At 38.5% G+C, this 20937-nt stretch overlaps 2 protein-coding genes across 2 annotated transcripts in view; one reads left to right on the top strand and one right to left on the bottom strand.

Moving 5' to 3' along the window:
* Positions 1 to 798: 798 nt before the first annotated feature.
* LOC126100397 (protein lethal(2)essential for life-like) lies at positions 799 to 2642 on the bottom strand. Its single transcript, XM_049910993.1, has 4 exons — positions 2483 to 2642; positions 2110 to 2268; positions 1734 to 1955; positions 799 to 1329 (listed from the first exon to the last, which is right to left on the bottom strand). The coding sequence occupies exons 2-4, from the start codon at positions 2266 to 2268 to the stop codon at positions 1189 to 1191; spliced, it is 522 nt and encodes a 173-aa protein (XP_049766950.1). The 5' UTR covers positions 2483 to 2642; the 3' UTR covers positions 799 to 1188.
* A 437-nt stretch (positions 2643 to 3079) lies between these two features.
* LOC126100212 (HIV Tat-specific factor 1 homolog) overlaps positions 3080 to 20937 on the top strand; it is a 564133-nt gene continuing 546275 nt past the window's right edge. The window contains exons 1-3 of the mRNA XM_049910774.1: positions 3080 to 3690; positions 14377 to 14627; positions 18222 to 18381. Of these exons, the coding sequence (XP_049766731.1) occupies positions 3333 to 3690; positions 14377 to 14627; positions 18222 to 18381 (769 nt within the window). The 5' untranslated portion in view covers positions 3080 to 3332. The remainder of the gene's footprint in view (positions 3691 to 14376; positions 14628 to 18221; positions 18382 to 20937) is intronic.

Below are 20937 nucleotides of genomic sequence, written 5' to 3' on the forward strand. Positions count from 1 at the left end.
AACACACTTTACTACAATAATTTGTTTATGCTTTAGAGAAAAAGAACGGTTTGAAAGTAAAAGTTCAAAAATTTGAGAAGTAGGCCTGTGTATGTCATGCAGTTAGTCAAGTAAGTACAACAGCAACCAATTCCAAAACTTGACACCAATACAATTTACACACTATAAAATCAAAGTGCACTCTCGCCATTATCAGTCAAGTCACCAAACATTACAACAGTAAACACAGGTCTACATACTCTGAATAAGTGAGCACATATGCGAGATTTTGACAACCCTCATATAAGCAGCTTCTAATTCCTAGAATCATTACCATTTGAGACTCAATTTTCATACTTCTTTAGTCTCTAAAGTTATGTGTAATATACGATTCTTTTTTTAATCCACATGGCTACATCAACAAACACTATAAACTGTTTGCAGCTGTAGCCTCTGTGTCAAAAATCAAACTGTCCGATCTACCTCAGATGGTACTGGTAATTACAAAAATTCCTGTATTTGTACAAGGTGGGTAGGGATATGTGTAAGATCATGGCCACAGAGACTAAATCAGTGTTGCATACAGTTCTTGCTTCCAAGATTTGTCCAACAGTAGAGCAAGAGTTGACCAACTTACTATGTCCATAATAAGCAACAATATTCGAGCCCCACTACCTACCAATACAATCATCTCTTTCATGATCTTTAGATTGCATTTATTTTTCCAACTATATATACTTTTAGAATGCTTTCTTTCTTCTGAACAATGGCAGAGAATGTTTAGGAACAGGTTGGTAATTCAGTAATGAAATTCATGACCACTGTTCAACAACAATTTTTATTATTTTCCTTAATTACAGTAATTCTCCTACAAAAACGAAGTGCAGATACAAATGTAATGGAATGAAACATTTATAAAAAAAACGATGTTATATTTCATATTGCAAAGGTGAAGTTCTATGGCAAGCATTTATATCTAGTAAGATACACATGAAAATCTGCATGTTACATATAAGTAAATGAGAATATACAGAATCACATTTGACCATTATCTAAATACATAACGTAACTGTTTGTTAATACAATACAAAATTCATGAAATTAATCCTTCTACAGGGAAAATAGTATCAGTCTTAAGTTTAACACGCAACAGCATTACTTTTAAGGAAGCTGTTACTACAATCATGACGCTTAAATTTCGTTTGTCTTTTACTTGGATGATGTATCCTCTGTTGCAGCTGCTCCCTCCTGCTCAACTTTTGAAGGTTCCGAAACTTGTTTTACCGCTGGTGCAGATGATCTAACTATTGGTACTATCCTCTCATTGGCGTCCGGCATGGGCAATGGCCTCTGGAAGGTAATGTTAACAATTAGTAAAAACTTCGAAGCAAATTATTAAGTCTAGAGCAGTGGTTCCCTAACAGGTGGTCCGCGGACCCCCAGGGGTCCGCGAGCTATGCCAGACGTGTCCGCAAGATGCTATTAGAATAAAAACTATATTTCGTATGGTAACAGGTTTGTTTTGGCCGCTCAATATTTTTTCAATAATGAATATGTCAATGTTTTTATTAAGTACTAGAAATAGAAAACGTATAAAAAGACTCTTAATTTGGCTTTTTTCTTAGGTACTTGATACTGTGATACGACAAGATACCGATCACGCTCTATGATGGGGTCCTCGAAAAAAATTTTTTGGGAACCCCTGTTCTGAAGTATTTGACAAGGAAACTGAACCTTTAATGAACGTTACTCACTTTCTTCGGTGCAACAATGCTAAGTACGCCGTCCGAAGACAATGTCGATGCTATTTTATCTGCATCGGCGTCTTCCGGTATTAAATAACGACGCGTGAAACTACGAGAAATGTATCCATGTTGGTCCTGTCTCTCCTCGTGTTTAGCTTCTACGACGACAAATTTGTCAACGACCTTTACAGTAACTTCATCTGGTTTGAATTGTTGCACATCGAGATTCACCTGCAAGAGTAAATTTTATGTTAAAGTTACGAAAACACTTCAACTACCAAATAGACCGTTTAGCTAACTCCCAGTCTCAACAATGTTGACAATGCTTTGAACGAACTCCAATAAGAATTGTAACAATGCCTCTTTATATAGCGTTCATTCTTACCTTTAAGCCATCATCTCCGTAGTACTGGGCTGCGCCAATGTCTTTCTGTGCAGCTTCCAACTGACTCAGAGCATCGAGGAGCAAGTTACGAGAATACCGAGGGCTAATCCTCGGGCTCGGATATTCTATTTCACCAAAAATCAGTGGCAGCAACGACATCTGCAATACCAAACCATATGATAAGTGCAAAGAGCACATAAAGATTTTTCTTACTTCATCACTTTATAACTGACACACATTTGCCGCTTCACAATGCTATTAACACTTTCCTCTACAACAAGCACGAATCTCACGCAAGCAGAAGCGAGTGGTCCAAACTCGATAAATTATTTTAATGTCAAAGCCCACATCCACGAGACAGTTGCTCACTTACCGTGTAGCACAAATAACGCAGGCGTTCCTTAAATCCACGTATCACTTCTCTATTGCAAGTGCTCGGCGCAAGTGCTCAACCCGGCTCCTGTCACGTTTATATACTGAATGTTTCGCGCTATGGAATGATCTGGGATGTTCTCAGTCGACTACGTTGACATCGATTCTATACCGTAGAACTTCTCGAATTTTCAGGAGTGTTCAAAATATGCAGTACCTGCCATCTACTGGTTGAAATTTGAACGAATACAAAATTCTAACTAGAATAATTGTTATGCCACAGAATAATAGCTGCACATTTTTGGTATTTGGTTGAGTAATCTATTTCGTTTTTAAAAGTAAGTATTAAAATGAGCTTAGAAATGATAAAATATATAAATTAATATAAGAAATTTTTATTATTTACAGCTTTAATCCCTTATTGACAATAGTTTAAGCAGTAATAGTCAGTGCAAAAGATTTAATTATTAACACAAAAACATTTTGATATACAGATTTTTGAGTAAATAATTGTTGGAACAAGGTATCTGTGCCTCTTGACATTGTTTGGAAGAATGAAGCGAAATACAACATCTTTCTATTAAAATCTTTGAGTTGTTATTGTTTTGTGTTGTGGTTTGCGTTTGAAAAAGTTGGAAGTGCTGCAGCTTCTTTCGTTCGATATTTTCACCGTATGAAAATATGACAGATCAGTTGAAATATGGAAATCTCAGGGAGCGGACAAAACAAATATAATCGCAGTTGGAAGCCTTACATATTATTCTCAGTCGTGCTTGCTTTTTCTCACGTTGTAGAAGTGGCGTGCTATATAATTGTAACTAAAGCCTCAGTTGTATTGTGAAACTGGAAGAATGGCAGATGAAAATTCTGGAGAGCGTGATTCAAAAGACGTGCAACTGACAGAACAGTACTCGCAAGACGAAGCCACGTTAAAGGAACATGGGATGAATGCAGCAAACGTACATTACGAAGGTGATGTGTGCGTTTACACAGACCCAGAATCTTCCTTTCAGTTTGAATGGGATGGAATAAAGAACGAATGGGTCCCAAGAACAAAAAATGCAGAAGAAACGAAAGCTTCTAATGCTGACGCTGCTGAAAGTGCCACTGGCCCTACGACTTCTAAATGCGTCGCGCCGAACTCTTTAGTATCGCCTGAAGAATACCAGTTTGACGGAGAATCGTATATCTACAAGGATTCTCAATCAGGTTAGTCTATAATTTTCCTTTCAATTAATTTCACATTTTGTCTATATTTGAGTGTGTACTTTTGTATTGGAGAAAGTGGCAACATTTTGTTTGATTTTCGCCTTATGTTATTGCATAGTGCGTGAATCAGACATCAATATGGGCGAAGGGAACCATATGTCGCTCGCGTCCAGTATGGAGATGCCAAGTAGAGAACTGTGGTACTCAAACCATCGTTTTTTCATAAACGGTTTGCTCTTTTGTGTATTGTATCGTACAACACCTTGGTCTGTTGAATATGTAATTGTAAATAGTCTAGTTTACTTATGGAAAACATACATTTGACCAGGCGTCAGTGAATATTTTTATTAAAAGTAAAAATGACTTTGTAAGTCTATATATGTAGCTATATATTTACACACAATGTAATCATAGATACAGTTTTTAGTGGCTATAGAACTGAATCTAAAATAAAATGCACTGAAAGTATATCCCCAAATTGATGGAACACCTTTAACTTCCTCAACTGTTCTTCACATTACTCTAATCACACAGCTGCCAATGGTGGCTTAATATTTATGTAATTACATTTCTCAAAGAATCAACTTATGTACATCTGTAAATACAGAACTCTGTTAACTGCATATTTCCATGCAGCTTTACAATGTGCTCTGCTGCTTCTTGAATCTAGATATTTTTTAAAAAAAATTGTAGAAACAGTGGCTGATGAGGTATGTTTTAAAATTTATTTTGTATTGGTTTGAAGCCACAATTGACTACTTCATGTTAAATGGGAGCTTGTTGAATATATTCAACAAGCTTCCATATAACATGAAGCAATAATGTACATAACTCTACCCTGAACCCTAGAGAAGACAACGAAATCTACTGGCAAATTATTTTTGTGTCTTGTGTTGTGATTGTGTTTATCATAGTTCAGCTGAGGTGGATTTTTGCTCAACATAGTCCGCATTATAAATAATTGTTTGTGATTCCATTATACACCACTTTTCTTCTGTGATTGGTACCTAACTGGTCAATACATTCAATTGTTGATTTTTGTCCTTCATGATCACATAAACTATTGACTTTGGATTTTACAAGTAACTTATTGAAGGTTGTTGAGTCTAGAAACAACATGCTAGTGGCTGTTGCTCTATTTCCTTCTGTCTTCATATGGAATTTTTTTCTGTGAAAGATAGTGCAATGGTGAGGTGAAAATGTGGTATTGGACCTCCCTTGAAATCTTGGTTGGAAGACAGACTGAGCACAGTCTGAGGTCTTTGTTAAGTTGAAAGGTGACAGTTTGATTATGAGTTGGAGAAGCCTACAAATGTGAAGAAGAAAATCTGTTGACCGGTAGTAAAGCCTAATGTTTACTTTTGTGCCACATTGAAAAATAAAAGGGGGCTCCAGTATGTAACTTTTCCGGAAGCAGGACATCAACAGCTCTAGGTGCCATCGGCAAGTTCTATCGGCCAAAAAATCAGCATTAGTCTTCACAAATGACAAGTCTCCATGTAAGTCAGCACAACTGTTTCTAACTACATAATGTAGTTTAAGATACATCCTGCTCATGGCCTGAAACTTGTCGGTGAGTACAAGCTTATTTCCTGATTCAGTTCTGTGGCACAGCATTCAAAGAGCTGTTCAGCACAATATAATTAATTCAGAGTGCCAGGGACTTGATTCCATTTTTTGCATATGTAGATATTCCATTTTCTTATTGATGGTTTCACAACACTATTAGTTGAATCTGTTAAATGTCAGTGATTTTCATAGACAAGTCTGTTCCATCTATCCTTCCTTTCATTTCCCTACGTATCTGAGAACTTCAACATTTTTATTAGCCTAATGAGGTTTGTAATGGTTTAATGGAAGACATTAAAATCATTTTCTTTAACATCTATGGCTTTGTCCAAACTGCAATATTTTGTTTTCCAACTGAAGCTCTATCTCTTCTGCAACTCTGTCATTCAGATGAACCTACCCTAAATAGGCCTAAGGAACACTCTACAGAAGTGTCTGTTTGCACCCATTTTCTTTGACTCATTATTTCATCAACACAGCGTACCACCTACTTCCAGCTATCCAATATAACAACCATAGTGTCACTACATACACATAAGACCAAAAATAAAAACGGCAAGACAGTATTTCATTTCAAGAGTACAATGAAACTAATGGGACAATTTTGGGAATTAGGGTGTTTAGAGGGGGGGGGGGGGGCAAACTAAATGTACAACAGCACAAAAAATAGCACCACCCTAAAGCAAGTATAATTCATCAAATAAAACACCAAAATTTGTCAAAATATACGACATAATGCCACAAACATGAAAACCACAGGAACCGCACATTTCACTTTACCTACATAGCTCAAACAAAGCCCTCAGTGCAAAAAAACCAACACACAAAACTCCAAAAAATGGCAGTACTACTTTCAGTTAATCTATGCAGCTCAAACATAGCCATTGATAACTGAAACCAAACACAAGTTAAAAATCCAGGTAGTGCAAATTTCACATAATCACTTCTGCCTGCAATATTCATCCAAATGAGACTGCAAATTGGAAGAGTGCCTCTTCTCCTTCCTATCAGATTTAATGGCCCCTCGAAACGTCTCTGTTGTATTTGTGCAGCCTCAGTGTCATAATCTATAAACTCAATATTATGACGTTCTACTAAGTGCTCGAACCCCCCTTTTCCCCAAATCCCTGTAAGAAGAAAACGTGTCAGACATTAGGTACTCTCTTCCTCAATATATTCTTCCATCAGTCCCACCATTTCCCCATTTCCCACTTAGTCCGACTATGCAGTAATGAAAAACCACAATCTCTCTCTCTCTCTCTCTCTCTCTCTCTCTCTCTCTCTCTCTCTCTCTCTCTCTCTCACACACACACACACACACACACACACACACACACAAACAAACAAACAAAACACCAACCTAAGAACCATCATCTCCCATACTTCCTCTTCCCAGATTGACACTCATCAATCTCCACTATCACCCCCGCCCCCCAAAAATTTCCCCCAATACTTCACCCTACTCATGACATAAACTTCCCTACAAAAAGAAAACCAACCTACCACACTTCTCACACTCACTCGTGTCTCGTGCACGCAAAAATGTGAAGAGAACTGATAACAAAAATAGTACATCAATAAAACAATCTCCCTAATGGCCAACATAGATCTCTCGAAGCAGGTGGTGGAGGCACCACATGGATCAACAAATATTGTCACTACAACAGCACCACATATAGAGATTCCTGGTAAGAGAGGTCAGGATTCTAGTCACCTTCATAATCTCACCCAAACATGTCACCTCACATAGTTGGCAGTCAAGCCAAACTGCTGCAAGAACCTAAGCATCATCACCATGTCAGCGCCTAGTGCAACATGGAGCGAAAAACTATTGAGTTTTTCTGCGCATCTATCACTAACAGAAAACACTACTACATTCAGCGCACAAACATGAATGCATAATCCCCAAACCAGTAAATTAAGGTCTGCCTCTGTAGCAGTAGCGTTTCTGCATACCACGCAGGGGGGCCTGGGTTCGATTCCCGGCAGGGGCCTGGGTATTGTGTGTCCTTCATCATCATTGACCCGCAAGTCGCCGAACTGGCGTCCACTAAAAAGGACTTGCAATACGGCGGCCAAACTCCCTCCCCCCCCCCCCCCTCCTGCATGGGGCCTCATGGCCAACAATGCCATACGATCATTTCTGTAAATTAAAGTTACTTAATGGCTACAAAGCCATAGTTCCAACAACAACTTCACACTGATTACACAGAGTCAGATGACTGAATACCTTATGTAAAACAAACAATTCCAAACCTCAACATCCGCCACAAGAGCAGTTCACAAATTACCACAACATGGCATCTACAAATACTGACCATCTCAAAAATGCCGTGCTATGATGACATCACACAATACAACATCAATATGTCATGGGTCAAAGCCGACAGATGGAGTCAGACACTCCCCCTGGCCCAATTCGCAGGGGTAGGGTGCTTCTGGCAATTGCATGTGGAAATAGTCTCTTACTAGAGGCATTCATATGCAGATTACGCTATGTAGACAACAGGTAGTGCTTCAGTAATATCCATTTGGGAATGTATCTGTCCCATAAGCAATTTTACCAAACTCTGCATTAACTTATTCCACAGAACACTTCATCCATGACGTATACCACTGAGCCATTGACTCAATCTTTGCATTCTCAGCAGTGTGCCTGATGTTATTCTCGGGTGTGTAATTAAGATTAGTGTTTAAAGTATTACCTCCACATCCTCCTATTGGATTATGATAATCTTTTTGATGATCATTCACTGAAGAGCCTAAATCACAGATTACATCATTACACAAATCCACTAGAAATACTAGTAAATCTTTACTTCGTGAGAAATTCTTCCTCAAGCAGATTGCTGAAGCAGATCTTCCCCACTGTTTGTAGCAATTTGGTATCAGTATGGTCATTGTCTATTCAAAAAGCAATCAAATAGACATGTGCCTCTTTAAGATTATTAACTGCCTGGATTACCGAAAGTTGCCGTTCCACCCATCCGCTTTCATCTGTGATGTCGTTAAGATGGCAGACACTCCTGTTTGAAGCATATAAATATGGTGACGGTGATGCCACTCATTACATCTGAGAACAAACATAAATAACATGTGCAGTATTTAACTTCAGCAATGAAATGAAACTAATGGGCCAACTGTGGGAAGTAGGGAGTTTTGGGTGGGGCAAACTAAATATGCAACAATAAAAATAATGACATCATTCCAAAACAAATATAAACCAAAAAAAAATCAAGCACATGAAACCCTCAACATTCAGCACAACCAAAAAGTGCAAAAACAAAAACCATTTTTATTGTAAATTTCACTTGGCCTATACAGCTCAAATTAAGCCTTTTTATACCAGGAGCCCACACACAACTTGAAATTCTGGTATCACAAATTTCACGTGACCTATATAGGTGAAACAAAGCCCTTGATACCGCCAACACGCATCTTGAAAACCCAGTATTGCAAATTTCACTTGACCTATAAAGCTCGAATGAAGCCCCAGATATCAGAAGTGCATCCAAAATTCAAAAGCCAAGTAGAACAAGTTGCACTTGAATGCAGCAAAAATGAAGCCCACTCAAATCATCTAATCCGTCACCCATATCTTCTTTTACCTTGTTTATCTAAAGAATGGTCTAAAACAAACCAAAACTCGCTTACATAACTGACTTCAAAAACTAACCAGTGATGGTACCTACTGACTACAGTTCAACACAATCACTGAAAATCTAACAATAAAAATGCCAGAATTCATGAAAACTTGTATTGCAACCAATTTTGATGCACACGGATGAGCCAAAACGTTATAACCACCTGCTTAATAGTTTATTTTTTAATCTTTGCAATGAAATACATAACTGATTATGCATATCAGGGATCCAACAGTTTGTTTGTAGATTTTTGGAGGTATGAGGCTTTAGATGTCTGTGCACAGGTCATATAATTGATATAAATAATGGGCCACTGATTTGCGTACAAGGTGATGGTGTCCAGTAGTAACCCAGATGGGTTCCATAGGATTTAGATCAGGTGAATTTGGTCACCGAGACATTGTAAGTTCTTTATTATGCTCCTCAAACCACTGTAGCATGGTTCTGTCTCTGAGATATGGGCAGTGATACTGCTGAAAGATGGCATCGCCATAGTGGAAGACATCAAGCATGAAGGGATGCAGTTGATTTGGAGCTATCAGCATGTCTTCAATTACTGTCACAAGTCCTATGCAATTTCAGGACAATGTCTTCTATAGCATAACACTGCTCTCACCAACCTGTGTCTGTGGCATGCTGCACATTTCGAGCCGCTGTTCACCTTGATGACAGTGTTTATGGAGATGACCATTTACCTAGTGTAGCAAAAATGTGATTCACCTTAAGAGCTGACACGTTTCCATTGATCAATGGTTGAATCCTGTTGGTGCTGTGCCCACTGTGCTCATAATTGACAACGATGTGGGTTCAACATGTTAACACATAATAGTAGTCTACTGCAGAGCCTCATGTTCAGCAATATACAATGAATGGTGTGCTCTGAAACACTTTACATGCACCACCATTGTGCTCTTTTGACAGAGGTGCAACAGATCACTGTCTGTCCCCAACAATAGCACATGAACATCGGACCAGCTTCGCCATTTTCAAGGTACTCATGCGCAGGCTCTGTGTAATAATAATCTGCCCCTTGTGAAAGTTTGCTTGTTGCTGTACTCTTCAGTCCAAAGACTGGTTTGGTGCATCTCTCCAGGCTATTCTATCCTGTACAAGCCTCTTCATCTTCGAGTAACTATTGCAACCTATATCCTTCTGAATCAGCTTGTTTTATTCATCTCTTGGTCTCCCTCTTTGATTTTTACCACCCAACTTCCCACCAATACTAAATTGGTGATCTCTTGATGCCTCAGAATGTGTCCTACCAACCGATCCATTCGTCTAGTGAAGTTGTGCCACAAATTCCTCTTCTCTCCAAGTCTGTTCAGTACTTCATCATTAGTTACTTGATCGACCCATCTAATCTTTAGTATTCATCTTTAGCACCACATTTCAAAAGCTTCTATTCTCTTCTTGTCTATTGTCCATGTTTCCCTTCCATACATGGCTTCACTCCATACATATACTTTCAGAAAGGACTTCCTTACACTTAAATCTAAGCTCAATGTTAACTAATTTATCTTCTTCAAAAATATTTTTCTTGCCATCGCCAGTCTACAATTTATATCCTTTCCACTTTGACTACCATTAGTTATTTTGCTCCCTAAAAAGCAAAACTCATCTACTTCTTTAAGTGTCTCATTTCCCAACCTAATTCCCTCAGCATCACCTGATTTAATTCTACTACGTTCCATTATTCTCGTTTTTCTTTTGTTAATATTCGCCTTATATCCTCCTTTCAAGACATTGTTCATTCCATTCAGCTGTTGTTCTAAGTTCTTTGCTGTCTCTGCCAGCATTACAATATCATCGGCAAATCTCAAAGTTTTTATTTGTTCTCCCTGAACTTTAATTCCTACTCCAAATTTTTCTTTTGTTTTCTTTACTGTTTGCTCAATATACAGATTGAATAACACCAGGGATAGGCTACAACCCTGTCTAACTCCCTTCTCAACCACTGCTTCCCTTTCCTGCCCCTAGCTAACTGCCATCTGCTTTCCTTACAAATTGTAAAAAGCCTTTCATTCCCTGTATTTTTACCCCAACCACCTTTAGAATTTGAAAGAGCATATCCCAGTCAATATTTTCAAAAGCTTTCTCAAAGTTTATAAATGCTATAAACATTGGTTTGCCTTTCGTTAAACTATTTTCTCCGGAATCCAAACTCATCTTCCCTGAGGTCGGCGTCTATCAGTCTTTCCAATTGTCCATAAAGAATTTGTGTTAGTATTTTACATCCGTGACTTATTAAACTGATAGTTTGGTAATTTTCACACCTGTCAGTACCTGCTTCCTTTGGAATTGGTATTACTATATTCTTCTTGAAGTCTGATGGTATTTCACCTGTCTCATATGTCTTGTTCACTGGGTGGAAAAGTTTTGTCATGGCTGGCTCTCCCAAGGCTATCAGCAGCTTTAACGGAATTTTATCTATTCCCAGAGCCTTTTTTTGGCTTAGTATCGTATCTCCAATCTCCTCCTCATCTATGTCCTCTTCCATTTCTATAATATCGCCCTCAAGTACATCTCCCTTGTATAGACCCTCTGTATACTCCTCCCACCTCTCTGCTTTCTCTTCATTGCTTAGGACTGGTTTTCCATCTGAAATCTTGATATTCATACAGGTGGTTCTCTTTTCTCCAATGGTCTCTTTCATTTTCCTGTAGGTGGCAGCTATTATACTTCTAGTGATATATGCTTCTGTATCCCTTACATTTGTCTTCTAGCCCTTCCTGCTTAGCCATTTTGCACTTCCTGTTGATCTCATGTTGAGGTGTTTGTACTCCCTTGTGCCTGCTTCATTTAGTGCATTTTTATATTTTCTGCTTTCCTCAGTTAAATTCATTATATCTTGTGATACCCAAGGATTTCTACTAGCTCTCATCTTTTTACCTACTTGATGTTGTGCTGCCTTCGGTATGTCATCTCTCAAAGCTACCCACTCTTCTTCTACTGTGTTCCTCTCCCCTGTTCTTGCCAATCAAGCTGTAATTTGGCAGTGCTTCGTGTAAGGTCTATCATCATGTGAAAATTTCATCGAAGTACGAGATTGTCGAGTGGGGACCCTTAGGCCACTTGACATGAAATGACCAAATGTAAATAATCTTCCATTATATGTCTAAGAAGCAGAAGTAGTTATCTTTGGAATAGGCACTGGACTGAATAGGCACTGGACTCCTATTTGGAAGGATGATGGCCCAAATCCCTGTTTGGTCATCCATATTTATAAGTCTCACATTTTGTTAATTAATTAAGGCAAATGCTGGAATGGTTTCTTTTGAAAGGACACAGCTGCTTTCTTTCGCCTTCCCTCCATAAGCAAGGTTGTGCTCCATTTCTAAAGACTTCATTGTTGATGGACATTAAACGTACCTCGTTGTCGACGGGACGTTAAACACTAATATCCTCCTCCTCCTCCTTAAACGTACTTCCTTGGGAAAGCTGAAATGTAGGTCCAACCACACGTAATGAGACAGCACTAATTTAGTTTGTTTTGTAGAGACCTGTCTTCATCATTAGAAGAACCTTCTTTGCGTAGGTAGCATTTAGGAACATTCATCCATGGAAAGTTCTCAGAATAGTGTCATTGTTGTATAAAGGTAAAACTGCATATAGAAATCACATGTGTATTTACCTTTTTTACCTTTACGTGGCACTATTGTGTTGACATTGCATAGATGAAGATTTGTAAAAGCTTTCCCTGCTATGATGATTCTTGTGTGAAAATATTTTTATGGTGAAACATATACCTTCAAATTATTTTAAAATAGAGCTTTTACATCATGTGTGGTTTGACCTATGTCATAGCTTTCCCCTGTTGAATAAAACCGTGATCTCATGTCTAATCAGGGATAAATTCAAACTAAATAGTGAGATACTGCACAGACAATACCTGACTGTTTATCTATTCTCCCTTCTTAATGTTTTAAAAATCCTCTATGTCATCATCATAGACCAGCTGTGGAAGTCATGATGTGTAATAATGGTGAACTCTGTAACAAGTCATGTGAATCTTTTGATGGAATAAAAAAGTAGTATCAGAAACAGGACCTTTTGCTGTATTGAAAAGAATGTTGAACACAGTAGCTCATCTTTTGTAATGTTCTTCTTAAACTAAACACAGCTCTCTTTCTCTGCCTGTCTGTTTTTCATGTGTGTGTTTGATGTATCTGATGTTGGAATACTTACTTTCATTCTGTTATCTCATATGGGATCATATTCTGGGGAAACTTGTCAAATCGAGCAAAAGTATTTGGAGTGCAAAAGCATGTAGTAAAACTCATTTGTGGTGTAAATTCAAGAACATCATCTATATGTAGATACCTGTTCAAAGAATTGGGAATTTTAATAATTGCTTCTCAATATGTTTATTCCATAATGAAATTTATTGCAAATAATATGTCTCTACTTTCAACCAATAACTCAATACATAGTATCAACACTAGGAATAAGAACAACCTACATAAAGACCTAAAATCGCTTACCTTGGTCCAGAAAGGGATCCAGTATCCAGAACACACATTTTCAGTAAATTGCCAGTAATCATTAAAAACTTGGTTTCAGATAAAGCACAGTGTAAGCAGGTACACTGGTACTTATCATAAAGAAGTCTCTCTTCCCACCTGTACATTACTAACTACTATCTCTTTCCCACCCTCTCCAGATTGCTGCTTGCATCATACACAATAGTTGCATTCGGTCTGAGATTCCGGAGTTTGCTGTCATGTGTGCATGAGGTGTGCTTGCTTGTTGTGTGAATGGTGTGTGTTTCTGTTTTTCTGATGAAGGCTGTTGCCGAAAGCTTTACGTAAGCATCATTTAAATGTGCCTGTTGGCAACATAACATATCTTGTTTATGTTAACTAGAGTCTGTCTTTTTCCTACATTGTTGATGTTCCTAAATGGAATTTCTATAGGTTTGACAGTTTAAACAGAGTTTGAAAGCCTTTTCGGTAGGCATCTCCTTCTGCTCGATAGTTGAATATCTTAACAGGGACTTTTAGACTGGCTTAAATACAAATGTCTTGTTAGATTTCAGTTTAGACAACACTGGGTCACAGCAGTCAGTATTGGCTACATTGTATAGGCCTATGATAAATTTCTTAAAAATGCATAACTATGTTTCAGTCTGACAGTGTATTAATTCTGTGAATATTAGCAGTACCTTGACAATCCCCTGACAAATGATCAGGGAAGTGAGTATTGTATTTGAGTGTTCTATATCTTTTTTTTTTAATACTTTCTCACATGTTCCACACCTGCAAGAATCCTTTCATTTTTCGTTCTATGGAAAGAAAAATGATCCTAATCTAATCTAATCAATTAACAGAAGCTATTGTTTGATGTACTGGTAATGCAGTGCCATAGTATTGAGTATATATGTTAATTCCTAGAAGTGATAATACTGAAATATTTCTTCACTACTTCGAACAACCAGTGTTCATAAGTTATGAAAAATTTTGTTGTTATTTTCCAGGTGTGACATACAAGTATGATACAGGTAAAAATTCATGGGTAATTAAGGCTGACACTGATTCAGTGGTTAAAGAAGCACCAGAAGAGAAAGAGGAGCATGAAACAGACTCAGAAACTGAAGAAGTCCAGCCAGTTAAACAAGACATGACGAAAGGAACTTATGGCTTTGAAGGTGACACCCATACCTATACAGATCCTACTGATGGATCAGTTTACATCTGGGACCGCGAAAAGAATGCATGGTTTCCAAAGGTTTGTTAACCAGCTGCACACACTTTTCACTCACCCACAGATATTATTTGTAGATTACAGTCAGTTTCAGTATAATTGAAGTCTAGCCATATAGTGCTTATGTTAATTTCTTTAACATAATTTAGAGATCGAAAGTCACATTTTTATTTATTCATTTGTCCAGGAACCATTTCACAATGACATAGGATTTGTCATCATAATACAATGAAAGTGAACATATCAAGTAGTCGTGCGAGGTTTTTCAGGAGGACTTCTATGAAGTTTGGAAGATAGGGGCTGAGGTACTGGCAGAAGTAAATCTGTGAGGACGGGTTGTGTGTCGTGTTTGGTTGGGTTAGTCGGTAGGGCACTTTCCCACAAAAGGCAAAGGTCCTGAGTTTGAGTCTTGGTCTGGCACTCAGATTTAATCTGCCAGGAAATTTCATATCATTGTACACTCCTCTGCAGAGTGAGAATTTCATTCTAGATCCAGTGTACATACATGTAAAATATATACAATATTATGAAAAGGAAAGTTGCTGCTCACCATATAGCGAAGATGCTGAGCCTCAGATAGGCATAACAAAAAGACTTTCACAAATAAAGCTTTTGACCAGTAAGGCCTCTGTCATCAATAGTCTCAGGCAGCCGAAACCACACTGACTGAATATATACATAAGTTTATGAGGATAGGACAGGTGGCTGCCCTTGGCCATGCTGCAGGAACCACCTTGACACTTGCCTGAAATGCTTTAGGAAAACCTAAATCATTATGGCCGAACAGAACAAAATCCATCGTTCTGAGTACGAAGCCTGTGTCTTAAGAACTGCACTGTGTCATTCGGTAGATCCTTACTGTGCAGTGTTATCTTTACCAGTCCGCAGCTCTTGGTCTCGTGGCAGCGTTCTCGCTTCCCTAGCACGGGGTCCCGGCTTTGATTCCTGGCTAGGTCAGGGATTTTCTCCTGCCTCAAGATGACTGGGTGTTGTTGTGTCATCTTCATCATCATCATTCATCCCCATTACGGTCGGAGGAAGGCAATGGCAAACCACCTCCGCTAGGACCTTGCCTAGTACAGCGGTGCGGGTCTCTCGCGTCGTTCCGTACACTCTGTCAAGGTGTATGGAACTTCATCATCACCACCACCATCTCTTTACCAAACACAATTTGCACTAAATATCTTATAATAAAGCATAGTTTGCTGCACTGCACACACTATTGATGCTTGCTGGTGACTCCAGGACTATGAACTTGGACATCTCCATGTTCTCCCTTCAGTCATCTGCAAAACTGAGTCTTCATGTCCCCTGTTGTGTGATATGTTGAGCCCAGGATAATGACAAGACATTACTACAAGAAAATAATTACTATAATGCAGATTGTAGAAGCATTACATTGTGATTATGTATTGTGATGTGATAGTGTTATTAAACTCTGCTTCAAGTCCTCTAAGTAAACTTTAAGTATGTAGTAGCCTATGCATTACTCATGAAGCATGTTTTAGCTGCTTTTTTATTTATTTATTTTCAAATAGAGGTATTTTAGTCATCTCTTTGGGCAATTTATTTTACAGTTTTATTCCTTGGCAGAAAATACTCTTTCAAGTTTTTTGTTTGTCCTTCTTGGCTCTTGTTCCATGATTACATATAGAACAGTTGATGAATTACTGAAAGTATACTCAGTTTTTAAATAGTTCTTTGCAATAAGCCCGACTGCTCCTTTTAGTTATTATTCTTACGACCCTTTTGTGCACTTTGAAAATTGTGCCGACATTTTGTGCCTTTCATCCTCAGAAAAAAATACAATGGCTGTGGCTTGAGCGTATGCAAAAACTGTATGTCATCACAAGAATTGGCTGTTACAAACCTTTTCTAGAACCCTAAGAGCATAACATGCTGATGACGTTCTTTTCACCAGTATCTTTGTGTGTTCATTCTCAGTTAATTGACAATAAATGTTCATCCCTAAAACCTTTGTACTTGTTATCGATCTATACGTTTATTATCTTTGCTAAATGTGACAGAGTTGTTTTCCCTCTTCGTTCTGAACTGCATGCTGTTTGTTTTCTTTGTGTTCAGTATAAATTTATCATATCTACCCATTTATAAACATCCTTGAGGGTTTCATTTGCCTTCTTTATTAGGATTTCTGGTGTTTTCCAGTGACTATGAAGTTGGTGTGATCACCAAAAAGAACTTTTATACTCTGTGGAAAGTCATTGATATATATCAAGAACAACAGTATTGAATCCAGTACACTACCTTGAGGCACACCTTTGTTAATATGTTTCTTGTCTGACAGTTGTTTTACTAAAAATTTATCAGTAGCAGATGTGTGGACTTTTTGCACTCTGTTTTCCAGGTAAAACTGGAACCACTCATTTCCTTTTACTCTTAATGCATCCCTTAATGTACTCGGTGAACCAGAACTCCACCAACAAAATGTAAGAGGTTGTCCAGGGATATTTCATTAGTGTTTTTTATTTGGGGCCCATGGTTTCTAGTGGCTTGTTACAGAGTTGTGGCATTTAGTTTGAGTTTTTACACTCATTTATTGTTATATCTGTAGCACAATGAAAATGTCCACACAACAGTATAAATGGCAACATATGCAATGTGTGTCTTGCCACTTCACCATAAAGCTTGCATTGAGTGCCACTCTCTCTTATGTCTCAAGTCTGTTCTTCTTTCAGTGTCTGTTGCATGTTAACAGTGAGACACATCATTATGGATAGATAGGCTTAAATATGAAGGCTGCAATGCATCTCGTTATGGGTTGACTGAATGCAGTAGCAGAATAGCACAACAATGCTATGCTGGGCTGCTCCTGCCAATGTGGTAACCATATCACAATAGTTATGCATCTCTGAGGTTTTGTGTTACTCTGTGGTTTCTTTTATATGTTTTTATGACTGCATATCACAGGCTTTTTCACTGCTGTGAACACTGTTTCACAAAAACAAAGGTAATTGGAGCAAGAAAGTGAATAAATCTTTATTTTATTATTATAATGAGCCACTGAAGACCACATGTCCCATAAACCAAAATATTCAGAAAATACCCGTGAACAACCTCTGAAATTTTGTCAAAGGAGTTTTTGTTCACATGGTATAAGAAACAATCATTGCAGTAAAAAATATGTGCGGGTCATTTTTCTCATTGATTATTCCCATTCATTATGTCACTTTATTCCATCTTACATTCCTTTTATCCACACCACTAGCAAAATATCTAAAATGTAATGAGGGTGTTTCACTTGTACTATCTTCATGGTTTAGTGATAAGCTTTGCTAATAACTGACACCGGTGTTATGGATTATCATGAAGTCCTATGTCCATTCACCCTTACGAGAAGTGACACAGACATATAAGCTGTGGAAGTAGCATTAAAATGATAGACTCAAACATGACATTTTGCTATATTACACTGAAACTTGTCTTTTCTATAATATCTTAGAGGAAGAGTCTACCATAAGTTATGTTGGAAGACCAAGGTATTTGTCTATGAACAAGTTAATGTTTTCCTGCCAGTGCTGCTGTTACATTTTCCAATTGCTTATTGGTAGGTATTAAATTTCTCACAGCTTGCTTGAAGTTTTTCTTTTATCTTTATAGGTGGACGATGAATTTTTAGCTCGATATCAGCTAAGTTATGGCTTTACTGAGACTGCAAAACCTCCAGAAAAATCAGTAGACGAAGAAGAGAAAGAAAAAGAGGCTGCTGATAAAGCTAAGCAGGAGGCACTGAAAAGAAAGGCAGCTCCCCAGGAACCAAGTACGTTTATGAAAAATTCAGGTTTTTAACTATTTTACTCATCATTTATGCCTACAGGGTTTTATGCTTTCTGCAGAGGTGCTCTTCCTTTTGTGAGTGTGTGTGTGTGTGTGTGTGTGTGTGTGTGTGTGTGTGTTGCATGTAGAAACACACAACAGAAAACAGTATGTACACCAGCTTCTTTGTACCAAACCCGCCAATTCTTTTGTAATCCCTTTAGCCAGTCTCATCCCTACCAACAATTATTGCACTTTTGAAGGCCAAATCTGTAAACAAATACATGGCACTCCCATGGGTACTCGCATTCCATGATCCTACGCCAACTTATTTATGGGCCATCTGGAGGAATCCTTACTACCCACTCAACATCTAAAACCCCCTGTCTGGTTCAGATTCATTTATGACATTTTCATGATCTGGACTCTTGACAGGGACAGCCTTTGCTCTTTCCTCCACAACCTCAACACTTGCTTCCAAACCCACTTCACCTAGTCATACTCAGTTCAACAAGCCACTTTCTTAAATGTTGATCTTCACTTTTTAGATGACTCCATAAAAACATCTGTTCATATCAAGTGCACCAACCACCAACAGTACCTCCACTTTGACAGCTGTCACTGGTTCCATGTCAAAAAATATCTTCCTTACAGCCTTGCCACCCATGGGCACTATATCTGGAGTGGAAAGTAGGAGTCATCAAAATATGCCGATAACCTTACTGTAGCCTTTCTTGGCAGACAGTGTTCTATCCAGCTCATCCAATACAAACCTCACATTCCCTCCTCCTCTAAGACAGTTTGCCTTTCAACTGACCAGCACTCCTCAGATCACCTAGTACACCCTGGCCTTGAAAAGCTCAACCACGTGCTTCACCAGGTCTTTGACTACTTCTTCTTGTGACCTGATATGAGGGAATCCTACCAAAAATTGTACCCATTTTACGCAAAGTTGTGTGTTCTGCCATGTACCAAACCTACAGAACATCCTTGTCCAACCCTATCTCATTCCTGCACTCCTTGGGTCATTTTCTTCTGGTTGACCCAGGTGCAAGACCTGTCCCTTACACGAACCCACCATCGCCTACTGCAGTCCAGTCACAGACATTCCTGCCCAATAAGTCAGGACCACGTGTGAAGGAAGCTATGTTATATATCAGCTACAATGTAATTACTGTGCAGCATTCTGTGTGGGTATGACAAGTAACCAACTCTCTACTCACATGAGTAGCTGTCACCAAACTGGGGCAAACTGCATACTAGACCATCTGGGTTGTGTACATGGTGCACATCACAACACAAATGACTTCAGCATGTGCTTCATTATGCGAGCCATTTGGATACTCTCTTCCAGCACTAATTTCTCTGAACTACACAGGTGGGCATTGTCTTTCCAGCATATCCTGCACTGTCGTAATCCCTGACTTGAACCTCCGCCTTTTGTCTTCTTGTGCAGCTGCTGAGTGATCTGGTGAAAGACCTGCCTCAAACTATCCCCCTACCTGCTCTTCGCTTGGTGCATCCTTCCCTACTGCATCTCCATCACTATTGGCCCACGCGACTGCCATCGATAATCAACAGTCAGCTTTGCTGTGGATGTGTGTGTGTGAGGCTGTTTGGTGTATGTGTATGCGAATGTGTGTATTTCTACTAGAGAAAGAGCAAGAGCTCAGGAGCTGGTGTAAATACTGTTTTCACTTGTATGATTTTGTATGCCACACATCAGTCAGCTGCAGGCGAGTGGTTGCCTTTCCTTTATTTTACGTATTATTCCATCCAGAATTTTCCATTGTTATCATGCCAGATTAAACTTAACACAGCTTCTTCACAATTATTTGTTGGTGTATTTTTATATGCAAATGTTGAAAGTACGCCCACAGCCCTATTCTGCTGAACACATTTGTATTTAAAAAGTGGCACCAATGAGCTTAACACACTGTATATTAGTATGTTTTTAATATTTTGAGAAAATCTGCTGCTGTTTCCTTATTTGTACTGATTAAATGCTGTTTATTTATTACTGTTTGCTTAATGCTAACATCGTGACCCTGATTGTTGTCAAAGATCTATCTACATGATATAAAAACAGCAACCTGTATGCATTGAATGGTCTTACTCTTTAAGCTGCCAGTATGACTTTTTGTACCTGGGTGTAACAATTTGTAGGGATATGAAATGGAATGATCACATAGACTGAGATATAAGTAAGGATGGGAGCGTATTTTGGTTCTTTGGCAGGATACTGGAAAAATGGATTCCATCTACAAGGGAAACTACATACAGATCACTTACGTGTCTTATCTTAGAATATTGTTCAAGTGTGTTGGGCCTATTCCAAATAGGACTAACAGAGGATATTGAACATGTTCAAAGGAGAGCACCAGAAATGGACACAGGTTTGTTTGACTGATGAGAGAGTGTTGCAATTATATTTAAAAAATAAGGGGGGGGGGGGGGGGGAATGGCAGATGCTTGATGACCGATGCAAATTGGTAGATGAAAGCCTACTAACAAAATTTCAAGAACCATCATTAAGTGAAAAATCTAGATATGTTCTTCA

This window comes from Schistocerca cancellata, chromosome 9, assembly GCF_023864275.1.
Source record: "Schistocerca cancellata isolate TAMUIC-IGC-003103 chromosome 9, iqSchCanc2.1, whole genome shotgun sequence".
NCBI classification, from domain to species: domain Eukaryota; kingdom Metazoa; phylum Arthropoda; class Insecta; order Orthoptera; family Acrididae; genus Schistocerca; species Schistocerca cancellata.

What these genes read in the sequence shown, in the direction of transcription:
- LOC126100397 (XM_049910993.1), bottom strand. Translation starts at nt 2,268, where the DNA reads ATGTCGTTGCTGCCACTGATTTTTGGTGAAATAGAATATCCGAGCCCG. An exon ending in ACGGAGATGATGGCTTAAAG is followed by an intron (nt 1,956 to 2,109) that starts GTAAGAATGAAC and finishes TTACTCTTGCAG; the next exon opens with GTGAATCTCGATGTGCAACA. An exon ending in GCATTGTTGCACCGAAGAAA is followed by an intron (nt 1,330 to 1,733) that starts GTGAGTAACGTT and finishes ATTACCTTCCAG; the next exon opens with AGGCCATTGCCCATGCCGGA.